General features: G+C 56.2%; 1 protein-coding gene across 4 annotated transcripts; it reads right to left on the reverse strand.

Annotated features, from left to right (window-relative positions):
* Positions 1–5,979: 5,979 nt before the first annotated feature.
* On the reverse strand, positions 5,980–12,465 carry CRYBA1 (crystallin beta A1). Of its 4 annotated transcripts, XM_042893543.1 has the most exons (8): positions 11,432–12,465; positions 9,739–9,928; positions 9,245–9,309; positions 8,696–8,812; positions 8,331–8,449; positions 7,010–7,151; positions 6,424–6,566; positions 5,980–6,307 (listed from the first exon to the last, which is right to left on the reverse strand). In XM_042893543.1, the coding sequence occupies exons 2-8, from the start codon at positions 9,767–9,769 to the stop codon at positions 6,160–6,162; spliced, it is 765 nt and encodes a 254-aa protein (XP_042749477.1). In that variant the 5' UTR covers positions 9,770–9,928; positions 11,432–12,465; the 3' UTR covers positions 5,980–6,159. The 4 variants fall into 4 exon arrangements, 3 of the variants coding, with proteins under 3 accessions (XP_042749477.1, XP_042749476.1, XP_042749475.1); XM_042893542.1 differs by lacking the exons at positions 8,696–8,812; positions 11,432–12,465 and adding an exon at positions 11,205–11,220; XM_042893541.1 differs by lacking the exons at positions 8,696–8,812; positions 11,432–12,465 and having other exon boundaries at positions 9,739–11,089.
* Positions 12,466–12,685: the final 220 nt, after the last annotated feature.

Raw genomic sequence — 12,685 nt, forward strand, 5'->3', positions numbered from 1 at the left:
GGTCTGAAATTTGTGGTTGGCCAGTCGCGAATAGTTCTGTTTCACCTCTAACCTGTGTCACCTTTGCAGGTTTTGTGTGTGACTTGCGGATGTACAACATGTTTACAGGTGTGCCCTGCATCCAGTCCTCCTCTGTTCCTATTCCAATTCTGTTGAGTCTCCCAACTGCTTGCCAAAAGTGGGAATTGCTTCTGGCCCCGCTGCAAAAGGGCCAGGGCTTTCCTGAGCTTTAAAGCGTTGAACAAACTGGATAATGGGGCTGGGAGGGGTAAGGTAGAATAAATCTTTTATTATTATTATTATTATTATTATTATTATTTGCAAAATGAAAAGCAAAGTGTTTGCAAAGGCTGTTTGCAAAGCTTCCAGTTTGTTTCACTGGCTTTAAGGCTCTGCTGTGTATTTATTTGCCTTGTGTAGTCACTTGTCGCCTTAAGGGCTGGGTTCCATTAAAAAACACAAAACCAAGACCTGTTTTGCTCCCTGGGGCGTCGAGCCTAGAAATAAACACGTGCGTGTGGCCCCGTACCCCAGCCCCATCTGCCTTCCGGGTAGAAGCCCAGAAAGAAGCGTGGGCCCAGCGTTGGGTTGAGTTGCGTTGGGTGACGTTGAGTTGCGTTGAGTTGCGTTGGGTTACACGGAGCTGTGTTGGGTTGGTTGGGTTCTTCTGCCATCCTCTCTCTTGGCCCCGTGCTGTCAGTGGTACCGATGCACAGCCACCACTTTTCCTGCTGTATCCCTGACCATCCTCTCTCCTACCAGCCCTCTGGTTGTCCGGCTGTCCTCCCAGCACCTGCTGGGCACTAGGCAGATAGGAGCTCCTCTTTGAGCTCCTACAGCTCTGGTTTGCTGATGAAGGGCCGTGGGGCAGGCAGGCATTGCCCCGACCCATGCAGGGCCGTGGGGGGAGCTCCCTCTGTGCTTTGTATAACTCGCCCTGTCCATCCGCAGTCCTCCCTTTGTCCTCACACAATTCTTTGCTGAGCACTTATTAAAAATATCTTCAGATTTAATCTGTTTTCTGATTATTTTTGTGTAAACATTTAAAGAAAAAAAAAAGAGGAAAATAGAAAAAAATGGAGCTGTGACTAATTTTAGCCGTTTAAATAATGCTAAAGTGTTACTGATGAGTCGGTTGGTTGGTTGGTTGGATTCAGAGTATTAGTACTGTAGCATAAACCAAATACAGCCCAGTGGGGCGAGCGCTCGTGGGGCTGCGGGCGCCGGCGTCACGCGAGCGTGTGTTTATTTGTGCCATTGCTTTTGTTACACTGAGCAGAGTGAGTTTCAAACCCTTCTGTAGGTGTAGCGTTGTGGAGAGCGGCTCTAAGGGTGAGATGGTGACCTCCTTCTTGTAGTGGTGAGGATACTGATTCAGGTTAGGGCTGCTTTCACTGCTCTGTTCTCCTGGTGGTGCCCCGTGTCCCTTCCCGCCTGGTTCCTTGCAGGGTTTCTCATTGATGTGAGCGGTGTGCAAGCTGTGGGTATCTGTGCCCACTGGAGCTTGGTGATCCCCCACGTCTCCAGCAGGTCCTGCAGGTGTCTGTTGAGCAAAGTCTTGGTCACGTGCCCCGAAATGGTCCCCAAACTTGGTGGCGGTGGCTCGGGCAGGGCTCACAGCTGCTCCTCCAGCAGCAGCACGAGGACCTGCAGCCCCTCCGCACTCCGTTTTCCTGCCTGTTTGCTGGGTCAGCAGCACTGTGATGTTGAGGTTCGGTTGGGTTGGTTGCTCTAAACCCTCCTCCGTTATCTGTGAAATCCCAAATCTTCACTTTCTGGGATCTGTGTGATGGTGTGCTCAGCTCCAGCACGTGGTTTGTTGCTCACCGTCACCTTTTGTCCTGTCAGCCCTGCTGTTTGCCTTTCCCAGCTGCTGTGAGCTTTGAAATGCAGCAGAAACCAATTCCTGCTGGATCCCAGCCGTGCTGCTCTTCAATGGCCAAACGGGGAGCACCGGCAGGCTCAGCCAAGGCAGGAATTGCTTCCTGCTTGGGAAAAAAAGAAGTTATCCTCCTAATTAGGTCTAACGTGTGCTTTTCACCTTGAGGAGAGCATCACCTCGGCACATAGCACCCATGGAGCTGCTTGGAGCACTGATGCTCGTAGCTGGGAGCTTTCCTGCGTGTGATTTTGCTCTCAATTTGGTGTTTTCAGCACCTTGCTGTGCAGCACTGTCCTGGAGATCTGTGTGCCCACAGCCCTTCGTTTCTGTATAGAGGCTGCTTACGAGGAAGGTGACTGAGGTCAGGAGGGGAGAGAACGAGGCTGAACCCAACGTAAAGCTGCTACAAAACTTCACGCGGAGGTGTGAGGCTGGGGAAGGAGCCCAGCAGCTTCGGCCAGCACGAGAACAGGGTTTCTGCCTTTGCACCTGCAAAACACAGCACAGAGAGGCGAGGGGAAGGGAGCAGAAGAGCCCGATGTGCTCCGTCATCCAGAGATGCCAGAGCTTTAGGAATTTGCACAATAGGTGTCGCACACAGGGTAAGGCCCCGGGACCCCCTGCTCGGGGGCTGCCGAGCTGTATCGATCTCGACTGTTAATGGGAAAGCTTCGTGTCGCCTGTCCAGAGCTCTAAAGCCATTTTGTAAGATAGCGGGATCCCTTTTCTTACAGCCTTAGTAACGAGTTATCTTAAAAAAAAAAAATTAAAAAAAAAAATTTAAAAAAAAAAAAGGAAAAAAACATGAGTTCATTTCTTTTCTGTGGTATGAAACTTGTGTACTGCGAATACGTGAGCGTGGAGCAGCAGTACCAGTGCTGTTTTCTTAAGAGAAACGACAAGAAACTGCTTTCCAGACGGTCTTTCCTCAGGTGCTAAATAAGGGTTCCAAAAATGGATACTGCTTTAGGAGTTTGGGCTTTATTCTTAAAATCCGTATTTTTTTGCTTAGGTGTCGTTAAGGTATTTTAACAAGAATGTTGTTGTTGTTCTTTTTAATGTAAATAAGGTGACGCGTCTTTGATTTTCGGTTGATCTCCTCGTTGTCTGTATGGAATAGTCTGATTTTCACGTTATCCTTTTGAGAAGGACCCTCCTCCCACCTCCCTCGAAGACATTTCATTCAGTGTTGCTGCGTTTGAGAGCGAGTCTCCAGCCGCTCACGGATTAATGCTGCTGCTGCTATTTGTAACCCCGAAAATCCAGACTGTGTGATGCACTTTTGTCCCCCGAGTTCCCCAAGGAGAGCCGACCCGGCCCATAACGCAGCCCCCCACGGCCCGACCCTGGTGCTGACCCACGGGGATTTCTATGCAAACGCAAAGCAAAGGAGAGCTCTGACCTTGGAAGAACACTGTGCGTTTCTCTCTCTCTCTCCTTCCTCTTCTCAAGCTGCTATTGGAAGGGTTGTGGTGTCCCAGCTCCTCCTTCCTGCCTGCTGGCGATGTGGGGATGATGGCCGAGCGGTCGGAAGGTCTGAAATCGCAATGAGCTCGTGGCTCGCTGCCACTGGGAGTATTTTGTTTTCTATTTGCATACATCTTTGGAAGGAAATCGCTCATCTCTGGAAAAAAAAAAATAATAATATATGTATATATATATATATATATATATATATATGTTTTTAATGCTTTATTCCAATGTGAAGTTGACCAGAAGCGAAGCAGTGATGTTCAGACCACACGGCCTCCTGCCCCAGGGAGGGTCCATGGCACTTCGGGCAGGGAGAGCTTGATGCTGTGGAGATCCTACAGGAGCCCTGTTGTGAGGGAAGAGTCAGGAGGGTCTGAAGGAGCGCAGGAATCACGCTGTGGGATTGCAGATACCGGAATTCCCCTCCGTCGGCGCCGTCTTTTGCCCAGCGTTTGCTCTCTTGCACACCCAGCTGTGTGCACATCCCAAACGTGCCTTGTGTGTGTGCTCAGCCACGGCGTGGGGCTGCGGTGGAGGCTGTCCTCCCAAACGTGACCTGTTGGTGCGGCTTCTGAGGGGGCCGGGGCAGGAGGAAGAGGATCTGCTTTGCTGTTCCGCAGACGGAAATGAGCAGAGGTCCAAAACCAGCCCTTCTTTGGGCTCAAGGTTCTCTGATCCCCACGGCGCGGGGCTTTGCTCCCTTCCACATCGTGGTTCACGTTACTGTGGGCTTTTTTTTGCCCTATTTTATTTTTTTTTTTCTTAAAGGAAAAGTAAATGCGCCGTGCATTGCCCAAGCAGAGCTGTGGAGCGTGCAGTCAGCGACTTGGGACGTGAAGCTGTGCAATTCCTGTTCCTTCATCTCTCTCCTCACCCTCCCATGTGCTCTCCCTCAGTCTCTCTGTACTTCTGCCACTGTCAATGTGAAAGCTTGCTTGCGTTGTTTTTTAGAAATGCATTTTGCACACTCGGGTTTCGCTGAAGCTCCATGAAAAGGTTCGTTTGAAGCAGATGAATAAAGCTATGCACATGTTTTGAAAGTTTAATTTGTGTCTCATTACCAGAAGTGACTTATCTGCCCTCTTTGCATTCCCATGCTGTCGTTGCCTGCGTTATCTTCCTACCGCGGAGGGCACGATGCGAGGTGACAGCTCTTTGCTGACAGCGTAGCAGAAAACTGGCGCTTCTTGAGTTTAGTAGCCTGTCTCTCTTTGCTTTCTCTGTCTCTCTCTCTGTATATCTATAGAAATATATATTATTTTTTTATTTTAGAGAACCTACTTTAGTAATTGGAGGGAGAGGGGCGAGCTGGCGTGCTGGGCGTGCTCCGGGCCAACGCGTGCTCCGTGTCTCTGCACGGTGCCCTCGTGCCATAGGAGGGCATGGAGCATCGTGGGCTGCTGGCACGTGGCAGCCCTCTGCCCTGGCACACACAGGGTGCTGTGCCCGCAGTGAGGGCTGTGTGCGTGCAGTGGGGGCTGAGAGCTGCTCTTGGTTTTGTTCTCGTGAGTGACGTGTGTTGGGCTGCAGGTGCCAGCTCTGCAGGCGTGTTGCTGAGCCCCGTGTGGGGAAGGCTGGAGTTGGGAGGAGGACGCCGGCACCTTTCTCCTTACATTCCCTTCGCCATGGCAGAAACCTGTACTAACTTGATGGCTTTTTTCATACCAAACAGGGCTGCTTTTCTATCTACCATCACACGTGTACTTACACACCTTCGGCAGCTTGCACGTTTCCGAAGGGCCTCGACTTGTTTACTGGGGGGACAGATGCCCCTCTCCCCCCCCCTCCCCAAATACTTCAGTGTTAGCAGCAGTGTAGAGAGCTGTGGAATGGAGCAGGGTCTGGCTCGGCCCCTCCTGCCCTGCTTGTAGCTCTCACATCCTTCAGTTCCCCGTGTTAAAACCACAAAGGGGCTGTGCTTTACCTGCTTGGGGGCTGAGTTATCTCTGACCCCGGAGAGGGGCAGCCCCTCTTTGTTGTCCACGTCGAAACAGTCAAGGTTGGTTTTGTTCTCTTCTCCCCTTCCCGGTCTGTTTGAATGGGTTCATGCACTCGTTGTGCCCAGCTGGAACGGGATCATTTTCCCAGTGGTGAGAGGGCAGCAGTAGGAGTGAGTGTGCGACCTGCTGAGCTGCGCCTGAGGCCGGTGGTGTCACGGACTGTAAGGATAGGGAACGTCCACGAGCTGTAATGGCATGATGTATCTTTACCAATGATGTCATACTTCACACTAAATGTTTTAAAAAATAATTAAAAGGAAAAAAAAAAAAAAAAAAAAAAAAGGTACCTGAATTTTGTTTATTCTGCACCAACAGGTCTTCAAAATTTATCCAAATTTTATTATTTTATCAGGAAAAAAAAAAAAGAAAAAAATCGTGTAGATGGAATACGTTAAGATGGACAATAAGTGATGTAAATCGTTGAATAAAAAATTTAAAGTTTATGGTTGTCGGCGTGTCTCTTTTTGCTGTCTGAGGGAGCATCCCCTGGCCCTGGGTCACAGGGAGCACACAGTGCTTGTGGCTGTGGGGCTGTGAGGGCAGGGCAGGGGGCAGGATGGCATGTGTGACCTCAACGCGCAATAGGAAACACCCATCAGGCCGCTTTATCTTTTTCTTTCAGTCACATTTATTTATTGGCAGTTTGTGGCAGCTGGTACCGTTTAGAAGTGTTGTTCCATCAAGCGGTTGCAGTACAAGAAGGGGTTGTTATTTCAGGAGGGGATTATTAGCACCAAAAGGGAGCCGGTGAGCTTTAGAAACCTTGCAAAGATGTGCTCAGAAGTGGGGCCGGGCGCCAGGCAGCTACTGCTGGATGCGCCTGATGGACTGGATCTGGGAGGTCTGGGCGTGCGAGCCCCACTCTCTCCAGTGCTTGTAGTCTCCCCCGTGGTGGTCGGCCTCCAGGACGTACTGGTAGCCACGGTACCCGGGGTACTGGTAGCAAACCCAGCTGCAAGAAACGGAGTTGTCAGGCAGCAGTAAGGGAATGAGAGAGGAACGGGGCCGCGTGCTGACGGCCTCGGCTCGTCCCTGCTGCTCAGCCCCGGCCCCGCGCCCTTCACTTACGCGCCGCAGGGGATCTTCATGGAGCCCACTTCGTTGTTGGCCCAGCCCATGGCCTGCAGCGAGGGGTAGTCGTCGCTGATCTCCCACTGGCGGCCGATAAAGTTGTCTTTCTCATAGACGGTGATCTTGGATTCCTTGTGATTCTGGGCCGGAAGAGCAGCAGGAGAAGGGGAGGTGAGTGGGGCTGAACGGTTGGGGGATGGCTTCCCCTCCCTACAGCCTGGTTTGGGGGGTTCCTGGGGCTGCTGTGGCCGATTCTGATGAGCGTGGGGAGAGCTGGGACCACCCTGAACACTCTACCACCTCCACAGCCCCTGGCCTAGCAGGTTTGCCCTTCCTAACTTCACTCCCTTGTCCTAGTAGATGTTGCCTGGGTTTCCCGGCTCGGAAAACTGAAGGTTCAGAAGCTGCTATGCAGTGCCGTGCTGCCCATAGCAAAGTGCTGCTCCCTGCCCATGCCTGGCTCCGTGCTGGGGTAACAGGATGCTGCAGCAAAGAAACCTTGGAGCAGCTCCTGCCCTGCCCGGGGCAATTCCTGCCCTGCAACGCACCCACACTAGGAGCTGGGCAGCCCCTGGGCACTCACAGCAGAGCAGACGGGGCGGAAGGACATGAGGCGCTCGATGTGGTAGGCATTGCTGCCGCTCCAGGCGTCCCAGCGCGGGTACTCGCCCCTCTCCAGGATGAACTGCTGCCCGCAGAAACCGGTGTGCTCATAACCAACCCAGCTGCAAAACAAAACAGAGCGAGGGCTGCCAGGGCTTCCCGCTGGGGCCACAGATGGAGGTGCAAGGAGGATTGGGGTCTGATATCTGCCCACCAGTGCAGGTGCAGTGGAGGAAAGGAAAGCTGTGTTGGACACGGGCAGAACCCCCAGAAAGGGTGTCACCGTGGCTGCCACCTGATGGACGCTCATTGTGGCAGTACAGGGACTGGGGATGGGACAGCTACAGCTGAGCTTAGCAGGGAGGCAGAGGCCGGGCTAGGGGCCAGGAGGAGGATGGCACACCGCTGTACATCCCACTTGTTCCCAGGGGGCATGTGAGATGCTGGGGGGTTTGATGCCTCCTTTGAGGACTGAAGTTCAGCCCTGGTCCCATCCCTGCAGTCAGCCTCCCAGTCAGCAAGGTGAGCAGCCTGAGTGGGAACACATCAACTGGAGCAGTGAGCTGATAACTGCGTGAGCACACACGCTGTGGTAATCCCATTAGCATTACAAATCCTAAATATAGCAGCACAAATCTATCTTGTCTGCTTCCCCAGCACCAGTGGGATGTTTGCCACCAGGATTGCTCCTTACACACAGCAGCTCCGAGCAGCTCGGGAGATGTCCTGCCTGGTACAGGGAGGATTCCTGAGTTCAGGGAAAAGCCTGGCTCTGCTCCACACCCTAACAGTGACTGGGGCAGCTCAGCACGGGCTGCAGGCAGACTCAGGTCTGGCCTGGGGGAGCTGCATAGTGCTGGAAGAGCAAGGAGCAGGGCACGGGGGTGAGAAATGGGGCTCTGAAGCAGTGCTTCGCAGGGTTACACGGATGAATGGGGAGCAGGCTGAGCTCACCAGCCAAGAGCTCTCTAAGCACTGATCCTCACTGTATTTTTAGGCAGCATCCATGCTGGATGCAGCACAGCTGCAATCCTGGCTGCTCTCAGACTGCGGGTTTGGATGGTGCCAAAGATATTGCTGCTGTTCTCTGGCCCTGTTTGCCCGGTGCCTGTGACACTGCCCAGAGCTGGCTGCCCTACTCCGGCAGCGTGGGATCCCCATGCCTTGCTTCCCCCAGTTACAGTGCTGGCTCCAGCTTAGTGGACTAAACCCGCCTGGCCCTGTTTGCACTTGGGCACCCTTCACCCCCCGCAAGCTCCCGAGTGAGGAAAGCATATATGCCACCAGAACCAGGTACTCACGCGCCACATTCCACCTTTAGGGAGCGGATGTTGTCGAAACCACACTCCATGATGTTTGGACAGGCCGAGGTGAACTCCATCCTCTTGCCCTGGAAGTTTTCTTGGTCGTACACAGTGATCTGGAACAGAGAAGGAGCTGCCCAGTCGGGAACAGCACAGCAGTGGTCCCAGGGGAGTTCAGCACCTCTTTGAGATGGGTTCATGCTCCATCCAGGGAGGAGTACCGAGCACTGTTCTGGGATGTGCTGGGCACATCCCTGGGCTGGTTTGCAGCCCCTGCACCTTGTGCATCCCTGCACTGCTGGCCCACACTCCCTGCTTGCTGTTGGGGAGCCGCACGCCAGCCCCGCTCTGCTCCTGCTCACCCCTAAGGTCAGTTCCTGGGGCAGCAGCACCGTCCGGAGAGAGGAGTGGAGCCCTTCTGGGACGGGCAGGTGGCAGGGCTGTGGCTGGCGGTTCTCCCGGCCTCTGCTCCGAACGCTCTAGGGCAAAGAGGATTAACGGGAAAAGGGCGAGGGGGGATTCCCTGGGGCTGTGGTTGATGCCATCCTTTCCGTGTTTCAGCAGGGTTTTTACCCATTTATCTGTGATTTTCCTCTCCCTCTTCATTCCCTACATCAACTGGCCATGTCGCCGGAGCTGTCACCAGACCTGGCATCCTCAAGGCTGCTCTCCATACCCACTGCCACCTGCATAGCTCTCATCCCTGCTGGCCTGTGCCCAGCCTGCCTTCACCCTTAGGGGGTGGTAATGACAGTGCGTGGCTTTTGGAGACAGCTGCCCAATACAGCACCTCTGGTGAGGGCAGGGCACAGCCAGGCCAAACACTGCAAAGAGGACTGCCAGGAAAAACTGGCTTTGTCCTCCCCTGTTCCCCACCTCCCACCTGAGACGCAGGGCATGCGAGGACATACCTTCCATGGGCCCATGGGGACAGGCAGAGGGTTTGTCTGAGCCATCTTTGCTGCTGGAAAGGTGTCTGGAGAAGGAAGGAAAACCAATTGATGCTGCAGAGCATTCCCTTGATCGCTCCCAATGAGACCCTCACCAGCTGCAGAAGAGCCTAAGGGGCACAGTGGGGGGCTCCCTCCTCCCACAGCCTGCCTTGTGCCCTGGGGGGTCCGCAAGACCCCCGCTCCCATCCCTGCCTTTCTTGTGCCTCCCTTGGGCACTCCTTCCTCAGGAGCATCGGGATGGCCACAGCTCATAACCTAAGGTGCCAATAGCGTGCCATGCCACAGCTGAGTGCAGATCTGCCTCTCGCTATGGGGCTGTCCGCCACCCACTGTGCCGATGGGGACGTGTCACCCTCTGGGCACCTCTCCTACCACCGGGTAGAAGAAGGGCTGCACCAGGCAGCAGCGGGGCGAGCAGGGCTGGGATGGGGCAGGTCAGCCCCAGGACTCACCTAGCTCAGGCGGTACAGCTGCTTCGCCCATGTCATGTCTGCCTACTTCAGCGGCTCAGCTTTTATAGGGCGCTGCTGGCCCGGAGCCGGTGCCAGCGTTTGCAGAGCCGTCAGCACAATGCTCCCACTGGCATTGTCCTGCTGATCCCCGGAGATTTCAGCAGCTCATCCCCATGGTCCGAGCTACATTCTTGGGGGAAAAAAAAAAATAAAAGGAAAAAAAAGAAAAAAAAAAAAGATCATAACAAAAATAATCAGGGACGGCTGTTTGTACAGATAATCTTGGGCGCGAATGACTCAACAGTTTGACGCTTCTGGCATTTTCCAGGGGCAATGCAGCGCGCCGTCACGGGGCTGGCCTGGCCTGGGGGCAGGTGGGAAGCAGCGTGGCACCGTCTGGGGTCCTCTGCCCTGTGTGCTTGGGCAGCGAGGACAACATGGTGTGGTTGCATCCTCCAGCCCTCCTCACACCACAGAAGGGACGTGGGGCAGTGGTGGGAGCTGCTGTGGGGCCTTCAGGTCCCCATGGCTCGCTCCCTGGGCCCACAGATGATGCCAGGCCTGTGGGGGTGCAGGGCCACCATGGGCCTCAGAGGCACTAGGCCTCACAGTAACCATGGCAACGAGGCCTACCTGGGTCTGAAGCCCCACAGTAACTATGGCAATGAGGCCTACCTAGGCCTGAAGCCCCACAGAACCATGGCAATGAGGCCTACCTAGGCCTGAAGCCCCACAGTAACCATGGCAATGAGGCCTACCTAGGCCTGAAGCCCCACAGAACCATGGCAACGAGGCCTACCTGGGTCTGAAGACCCATAGTAACCATAGCAACGAGGCCTACCTAGGCCCAAAGCCTCCTGGTAACCATGGCAACCAGGCCCTGCTCCCCTTCCCAGCCAGGCAGGGGTGCCATGGTGGGTGCAGGCCTGGCTGCTGGGGCATGGCTGCTGCAGGACAGGCTGCTGGGGCTGGGAGGCAGCGTGGCAGTGAGGACTGCTGCTGCCTCAGCTCATGGCCGCCAGCACAAAGCGCCGCCCGCGTCTGACTGCCCCTTTTGTCTGCTCGGCACAAAACAAAGCGCCCTGTCAGCGCGGAATGCAGCCCAGCCTGGCGCGAGGCCTGCGGGGACACAGCAGGGCTGGGACGGTGCCCACGGGGAGCTGGAGCACCCCTGCTTTTGGGGGGCAGGATCGGGGTGGTATGTGGCCCCCTCCATTAATGGGGTCGACGTGGTTGAGCGGAACTGTGGGGACGCACCGCTGACCACAACAAGGCGGCTGGTTTTGTTGCTGCGTGGCAGCACATTCGCTGTGGGGGGTTGTCCTGCTGCCCCCAAAGCTGTCACCGCGGGGCTGCAGACCGCAGCACGGCCCCAGCACCCCACAGCCCCCAGACCCGTCCTGGGCACGGCTCCGCAGGGCTGGCAGGCTGGCTAGAAGCTGGGTGCCGCTAGAGGGAGAGCTCACCCCGAGCAGCGGCCTGCAGTCGGCGCAGGCAGGCGTACAGCGGTGTGCGGGGCTGCACCCACACGGCAAACGGCACCCAGGCAAAGCCTGCGGCGGGCAGCCGGCCCCAAACACCTCTGCCTGTTCCGCAGTCACACCCAGCAGTGCTGCTCGGGGATCCGCCACTCATCTCGCTCACACTGTGACCCTCTCGGCTGAGGACAGCTGGAGAACGGCAGTGAGAGCACCTGGGGATCCGCCACCACCACGTTTCCAGGTCCGCCGGCAGTCTGGAACAACTGGTTTTTCTAGATCCCGGAGACTATAAAAAAAGCAGTGACCTATTTAGCAAAGCCCCGTGGTGCTGCGGAACAGATGCCTCCCCCCAGCCCAGCACGGGGCCGTTTCTCCCTGGAATGCTGTGCGGTGCGGGATTTGCTTTGCCAATGGCTGACACAGACCTGTGCTTAGAGAGAGCTGGTGGCATCCAGTGGGACCTTGCGTGCATGTGCTGGGCTCCAGGCTTGTTCCATGGAGCTGTGCAGCCATACGAGGCTCCCGGAGCCCCTGCACACTGTGAGAAGGGAGCAGAGCAGTGGCAGGGTCTGACTGCTGGCCGCACTGCTCTCTCCTGTGGCTGTCTGGTGGGGGGTATGTGTCCTTGGGGGGTGGTCCCACCTCCATCACAGCCCTCACAGTGCTCAGGGTGGGCCACATGGCTTTTTTGCAGCCTTTTTGGGCTTGGGCTGTGCTTAAAGCCTTCTGACATGAATGGAAAGGCACAGCAAAGGCTAATGGCTCGCTGCTGGGGGTGCTCACCACTGATTGTGTGCTGCCTGCAGGAATCCAGCATCCCAGGGCCTCCAGCTCCATCCTTGTGCCCACACGGGGATGGTGATCGTCCCCTCACAGGGTCACAGCACCGCTCCTTGCTGCTCCCTTCCCAGGAGTTCCTCAGCAGCACACGCGGCCTCATTGCCCCAGCACCAAAGCAGCTCCTTTTCCCAGCTGCGGGGACTCCAGCACTGCGCCCTATGCTGCGCTGACGGTGTGAGCACACCGTGTGCGTGTGCCAAAGTGAGCGTGCAAGCATCTCACTGTGGGCATCGGGGGGTGTGTGTGCAACCCGTGCTGTGAACAGGTGTGCGTACCGCAGGGTGCCTCCTCTGGGTGTGCACAACCAGCGGGTGTCCATACAAGCGGGGCTGTGCGCACAGGGGGTGTGCGTGCACCGGGGGCACATCGCGGCCCGTGCACCCGCACCGCGCACACTCGGGGCGCGTTGCCGGTGCGCGCAGAGCCGGCTGCGGTCAGCACGGACACCCGCCCGCAGCCCGCAGCCCGCACCCCCCACGCCGTTCCATCCCGAGCCGCTCCGTGCCGCCCCGTCCCGCGCCGCGCGGCGCCGTTCAGGGCCGCACCCGGAGCAGCGGGCGGCGCGCGCAGAGCCGGCAGTGCCCGCCCCGGTGCGGAGCCGCCCAGCCCCGCCCCGCGCCGCGCCG

This window comes from Lagopus leucura, unplaced genomic scaffold (assembly GCF_019238085.1).
Source record: "Lagopus leucura isolate 7727_CA_CO unplaced genomic scaffold, USGS_WTPT01 129-14_obj-0_obj, whole genome shotgun sequence".
Lineage (NCBI taxonomy): Eukaryota > Metazoa > Chordata > Aves > Galliformes > Phasianidae > Lagopus > Lagopus leucura.

Bases quoted from the DNA above. Each gene is read 5' to 3' on its own strand.
- CRYBA1 (XM_042893543.1), bottom strand. From the start codon at position 9,769: ATGGGCGAAGCAGCTGTACCGCCTGAGCTAG. The intron at 7,152-8,330 runs GTGAGTACCTGG...TTTGTTTTGCAG, and splicing joins CTAAAGGTGGAATGTGGCGC to CTGGGTTGGTTATGAGCACA. The intron at 6,308-6,423 runs GTAAGTGAAGGG...CGTTTCTTGCAG, and splicing joins ATGAAGATCCCCTGCGGCGC to CTGGGTTTGCTACCAGTACC.